The sequence below is a fragment of the Sphaeroforma arctica genome (genome assembly GCF_001186125.1).
Source record: "Sphaeroforma arctica JP610 unplaced genomic scaffold supercont1.1625, whole genome shotgun sequence".
Taxonomy (NCBI): Eukaryota; class Ichthyosporea; order Ichthyophonida; genus Sphaeroforma; species Sphaeroforma arctica.
In genome coordinates, this window is record NW_014038933.1 from 4193 (window position 1) to 10937 (window position 6745).

The 6745-nt window shown below is 42.0% G+C and overlaps 1 protein-coding gene across 1 annotated transcript in view; it reads left to right on the forward strand.

The window, feature by feature from the left end:
- Positions 1 to 323: 323 nt before the first annotated feature.
- Positions 324 to 6745, forward strand: part of SARC_11315 (hypothetical protein) — a gene marked incomplete at both ends in the record, with an annotated part of 8190 nt that continues 1768 nt past the window's right edge. Inside the window, 6 exons of the mRNA XM_014294601.1 lie at positions 324 to 754; positions 2020 to 2152; positions 3420 to 3586; positions 4835 to 4955; positions 5100 to 5247; positions 6474 to 6682. Coding sequence (XP_014150076.1) covers positions 324 to 754; positions 2020 to 2152; positions 3420 to 3586; positions 4835 to 4955; positions 5100 to 5247; positions 6474 to 6682 — 1209 coding nt within the window. The remainder of the gene's footprint in view (positions 755 to 2019; positions 2153 to 3419; positions 3587 to 4834; positions 4956 to 5099; positions 5248 to 6473; positions 6683 to 6745) is intronic.

Sequence of the window (6745 nt, forward strand, 5' to 3'; positions counted from 1 at the left end):
GCATATATATATCGGCAAGTCAATTTTTCAGTGTCATATATTCAGATGTTTACATACCCATCTACTTAGATATAAAACCAACTGGATATACATCGCTCATAGCCAACAGGTGTTGTAGAATGTCCACAGGACCACTTGGGATAAGTTTCATCTTGAGACGAGGTCACTATCATTACGTATGTGTTAATCTCATCACACACGCATACACAAATAGCCATGCGTGCCTGTGATACATGCCTTTGTGTTTCGTTCCGTGAGGCCCTCATCCCCCTATACCCTAAACGCTAAAACCTTACCATGTCCTTTCACACACAGCGTATCTCATGCGACTGAATTCCGTGTGCGAGCGCACCCTGCACGTCCCGCAATTTCATCCCATCGTCCCGCTTTTGGACAGCCCGCCGCGCGACGGCAGCAGTTGCCATAGCAGCGACGCAGCGCCCGTTTGCGAGTGTGTGTGTGGATGTGATGCGGCCGAGGCGGGTGTGTGTAAAGACACACAGGCTTGTGGAAGTCTCTCGGACACGCACACACACCGAGATGTACCAGTATTAGTAGGTGCACACGTGCATGTGGCTAGTGAGGCTCTAATAGCTACACAGGCGAGAGCGTGTACGCAGCACGAGTACTTGGCCCGTGAGAGTGTGTCGCAGTATCTGCCCGCCTGGGTGGACCGGCACTTTGGCCGTAACCATGGCAACGTCGTGGCCTATCCCCATCCGAAGCGAATGTCGGTTGCATCGATTGGTGGATGGTATGGGTGTGATGACCTAGTGTGCTATGTGTGTAGGTGGGATGACTTAGTGTGCTATGTGTGTAGGTGTGATGACCTGTGGTGTGCGGTTGTGAACATATCACAGGCAAAGGGATTATCATTTATCATGGGGCGTGAGTCTGTCGAATAGCGCATTGACACAAATTATTCAGGGAGTAGCTGTAAGAGTTCGTTCGATTCAGTACATATATAGGGTTTTAGGGTGACAGGGTTTTAGAGGTTCAGGGGTTTAGTGGTCTTGTGATTGGTGTGGTTTAAATGAGCGTTGTTCTTTTAGAAGGCTATGGTGTCGGTCTGTGTCTCTGTGTAGTTGATGTAATCGTTCGCTCTTGCGGTTACCACTGTGTGCCAGTACCTGTACAAATACAAACCCTGAACCCTGAACCCCAGACCCTAAACCCCGTGCCATATTCCTATTGATGTCGTAGTTCACCCTCGTGTGTTGGTACTGCTTACTTTATTTAGGGCAGCGCGAGATCCCGTTTCGCTGGACATAACATCTGGGACAGTATAATCGTCAACGCCATGCGCCTGGTGGGATATACATACACACAAACCCATACATGTACATATAACTATGTATACATATCTATTTGTATGCATATAAACTAAGTATGCATGTTTGTATGTACGCATATATATATACATACACATTATGTATGCATATATATATATATACGCATTGTATATGCATATATAAACATACACATACACCCATACATATACATATTTGTGTATTTGTGACTGTATGTATGCATATATGTACATACACATACACACATACATGTGCATAACTATGTAGTCTGTATGTGTGTAGATATATATATATATATATATACAAGTAACATAACGTAATGTCATAGTTATATACTATATATATATATATATATATATATATATATATACGTATATAACTATGTATGTATGTCTTTATGTATGCATATATATACATAGATACGTGTTAATAGCGGTGTTCACGTGCATACATACGGCATTCTTTAAAATTTAAGAAATCACCAGTCCGCCCTTCACCAAACATCGCATCTGTCGCGACTTCCACTCAACACCATGCAACTGGCGGGATTGCACGTACATACCGCTACATACAGTAGCATTGTAACATCAGCAACACACACAGTCACAACGTGTGCATAACTACATGTATAAATGCCTACACAGACGCATACGTATACGTTTTGATGTCGGTGTTCACTAATACTGTCTTTGTGTAATGCACACTCCAGGGATTCGCGAGGCCCCTCTTCGCTGGACATCGCGTCTGTGGCAATTTACACTCAACGGAATGACAACGGAGCACGTGAGCCTGGCAATGGTATTGAACGTATATGGTACCGTTCCCGGGATAAGAGTGGCAAGGTGAGTGTGTGGATGTCTTTGTGTGTGGATGCATACTTACACTATCTACTGTGGTAAGAATGGCTAGGTGGGCGTGTGGATGTCTTTCTGTGTGGATGCATGCTCACACTATCTTCTGTTGTAAGAGTGGCTAGGTGAGTGAGTGTATATCTTTCTGTATAGATGCATATTTACACTATCTTCTATAGTAAGAATGGCAAGGTGAGTGTGTGTGTATCTTTCTGTATGGATTTATTGTATGCAGATCTAACTATGGGTATATCATGTTAGACATTGAACTCGCACGTATGTGCATATATTCATGTGCTTGTGCCTTCTATGTATGAGTGTATTGTGGTCTGTGGCTGTGCATATATTTATGTTCTTGTGCCTTCTATGTGAGTGTATTATGGTCTGTGGCTGTCCATATATATATGTTATTGTGCCTTCTGTGTGAGTGTATTGTGGTCTGTGGCTGTGCATATATATATGTGCTTGTGCCTTCTATGTGAGAGTGTATTGTGGTCTGTGGCTGTGCATATATATGTGTTCTTGTGCCTACTATGTATGAGTGTATTGTCGTCTGTGGCTGTGCATATATATATGTGCTTGTGCCTTCTATGTGAGAGTGTATTGTGATCTGTGGCTGTGCATAAATATATGTGCTTGTGCCTTCTATGTGAGAGTGTATTGTGATCTGTGGCTGTGCATATATATATGTACTTGTGCCTTTTATGTACGAGTGTATTGTGGTCTATGGCTGTGTACATATATATGTGCTTGTGCCTTCTATGTGAGAGTGTATTGTGATCTGTGGCTGTGCATATAAATATGTTCTTGTGCCTTCTATGTATGAGTGTATTGTGGTCTGTAGCTGTGGATATATATATGTGCTTGTGCCTTCTATGTATGAGTGTATTGTGGTCTGTGGTCTGTGGCTTTGCATATATATATGTGCTTGTGCCTTCTATGTATGAGTGTATTGTGATTTGTGGCTGTGCATATATATATGTTCTTGTGCCTTCTATGTATGAGTGTATTGTGGTCTGTGGCTGTGCATATATATATATGTTCTTGTGCCTTCTATGTGAGAGTGTATTATAGTCTGTGGCTGATCTGCCGATATGAATACATACTTTAATAATAGTACAATAATATTAGTACAATAATAATAGTACAATAATTATCATTTGCATTTATCAAGGATGTGCATGTGTACTCTTACCGTGTCATCTGTTGATCACGTGGCTGCTTACTCCCCTCTTTGGTGTATTGTATCTATTTATAGAATGCGAATGAGGCCAGTAGCGGAGTTGTGGTGACGCTATCAGTTGATGGACGAATAGGCCACCACACCCTCCCAACCAACGGATCGCAGACTAAAAATAGAACCGAAGCTCGGGATAGGATTCCGCTGGTGGATGGTAGAGCGATTAAAGCCTTTGTCTGCCCCAGGTAACTAGTCCAGTTGTGTTATGTGGGCGTGTGTAGGTGTGTCGGTGCTTGTACACGTTTGAAACACCTAACTTGCCTGAGATATATCATAGTACTTGTTAATGTGCATGCGTGTTTTGTTTTGTAGTCAAAATAGATTGGTTCTCACTCCCATGAGCAGTATCAAAGCGAAAACTAATGATACAGGTAGGAATATAGGGGGTGGTTGTGAATAGATGTGTGTGTGTGCTATGAATAGATGTGTGTGTGTGCTATGAATAGATGTGTGTGTGTGCTATGAATAGATGTGTGTGTGTGGTATGAATAGATGTTTGTGTGTTATGAATAGTTGTGTGTGTGTGCTATGAATAGATGTGTGTGTGCTATGAATAGATGTGTGTGTGAATTGTGAATAGATGTGTGTGTGTGTTATGAATAGACGTGTGTGTGTGTTATGAATAGATGTGTGTGCGTGTGTTATGAATATATATATGTGTGTGTGTGTGTTATGAATAGAACTAGCCACTACATAGCTTTCAATACGATAACTATAGCCCTAGCCACAGAACGTGTTCAATGTTGCGTGATTAGTGCATGGTCACTTACGCTTGTGAAGGTGTGGTCATTCTACACGGAGGGTCTGCACTTTAGGTTCAGACTTAAAACCTGTTTGTCCCAAATACCTGTCTGTCCCAAAAACCTGTCTGTCCCAAAAACCTGTCTGTCCCAAATACCTGCCTGTCTCAAAATCCTGTCTGTCACAAATACCTGTCTATCCTAAATACCTGTCTGTCCCAAATACCTGTCTGTCCCAAATACCTGTTTGTCCCAAATACCTGTCTGTCCTAAATACCTGTCTGGCCCAAATACCTGTCTGTCCAAACTACCTGTCTGTCCTAAATACCTGTCTGTCTTAAATACCTGTCTGGCCCAAATACCTGTCTGTCCCAAATACCTGTCTGTCCCGTTACAACAAATGTGACACTGCTGTGCAGGGCATCCGCAACTTCTTAATTGTGAACACTAAACCCGTAACAAACACAGCAGGTGTTTGAGTACAATTAATTAAAAGGTGATTTTCGGCGGGAAACGGGCCATTTTGAGACGGTACTCTCGTGAATATAAATATTTAGACAGATACCAATCTGGTTTGTTGCAGAACTCTGGTTGATAAAAGAACCCCTGCATATAGCAACTCAGCCAAACCCCTAAACCCTAAACCCTATACCCTAAACCCCTATTTATAAACCCCGAAAATCTTCACTGCAGCAGCCCCGTTGGTAACAGCAACTGTAGCGAACTCTCGCCCAATGGAAATGCGCTATTTGTGGCACGTGTCTACAGCGGCTCACTCGCAGTACACGATGTGGAAACATGCGCGCAAACACAGGTGAGTCATGAACACGCCACTGCTTTAACCTCTCTAGTTAATGGTAGGTATATCACTTGCACACTAAAGCCATCAATTGTATGTCTACACACAGCACCGTTGAACATCTCCTTATACTACTATATCCTTTCTGATTAATGGTAGGTATATCACTTCCACACTGGAGCCATCACGTGTATGTCTACAGACTGTGATAGTTCGGTACTAATCACTGGTGGCGCAGACTGTACGGTGGTACTGTGGGCAGTTGAGGGCTCTAAAAAGCCCGCCGCTGAAGTTGGTCCAATTACAGGTATATACTATACGTGTGTGTTTGTGTGATATACATATGTGTGTGTGTGTATGTGAGTTATATATGTAAGTGTGTATGTGAGATGTTTGCGCGTGTGTGTGTATTATAGATGTAGGTATATATGTGTGTGTGTGTTTTCTAGATTTAGGTATATGTGTGTGTATATATTTAGGATGTATGTGTGTGTGTGGAGTTGTGATATGTCTGTTGTGTGTATGTTAGGTGTTAATTCGTGTTGGCTTGTGGTATGTTTCTTGTATGTAATATGTATGTATGTGTGTGTGTATGTAATATGTATGTGTGTGCGTGTATGTAGTATGTATGTGTGTTTGTGGATGTAGTACGTATGTGTGTGTATATATGTATATATGTGGTATGTCTGTTGTCTGTATGATATATATGTATGTGTGTATATATGTGGTATGTCTGTTGTCTGTATGATGTATATGTATGTGTGTATATATGTGGTATGTCTGTTGTCTGTATGATATATATGTGTGTGTGTATGGGGCATGTATGAATGTGTGAATGTGATATGTACGTGCGTGTGGACGTGAGATATGTATTAGTTTGTGTATGTGGGATGTTTGGATGTGTGTGCATATGTATGATATATATGTATTAGTTTGTGTATGTGAGATGTATGGATGTATGTAGATGTGCTATGAATGTATGTGCGTATGTGTGTTATATATGTAAGTTTTTGTTTGATATTTGGTTTGGACTGTGATATGTACGTGTACGTTTCCGTAAGATCATAATACTGCACTTCAGTAATGTGTATAATAGGCATCTACCTTAAGTTCCCATGTTTGGATGCACAATCTATTTATAGATTTAACCAATGGTCGCCAACGTTTTAGACTCGCGCACTGCATAGTAATTGCAACCGACTTCACTACGACAGCCAGTCACAGACATCTCCAGAAAAAAATCTCCTACGATATCGAGTGTGACGTCGATGTGGTGAAAGTGTTGCGTGTTCATATGCATACTGTGTGTGATTTATTTCTGAATAAAAATGTTGTATGTTCATATACATACTGTGTGATATTCATATCTGAATGTATTGAACGTGTTATGTGCACACATGCATGCAGATAGCGAGTGTGCTGTGTGTCCTTTCGTATCTGTGCCATGAGACCACTCTATGAGGTTTCAGGGTTTTTAGGGTTTTCTCATCTGCCATGGGAATCACTCCCTCTAACGCTCCGTCTGTACCACAGACACCTACGAAAGCCAGCAGAAAGGCCCTACCACCTTAAGTGGCATGACCAAATCCATGGGCGGAGAGGCACTCAAAGCTAAACTCAACGGACTCATGAGTGCGCACGACTACCACTTGCACCCACGGCAACTGCACTGTGGCCACACAGACCAAGTGGTGCAGGTGGCTGTCAGTGGGGCAATGGACTTGGTCGTCAGCGCCTCTGCGGTGTGTGTAGCTGTAGTGCTTTGTTTTGTAAGGTTATGACAATCAGTATATATACATATATAT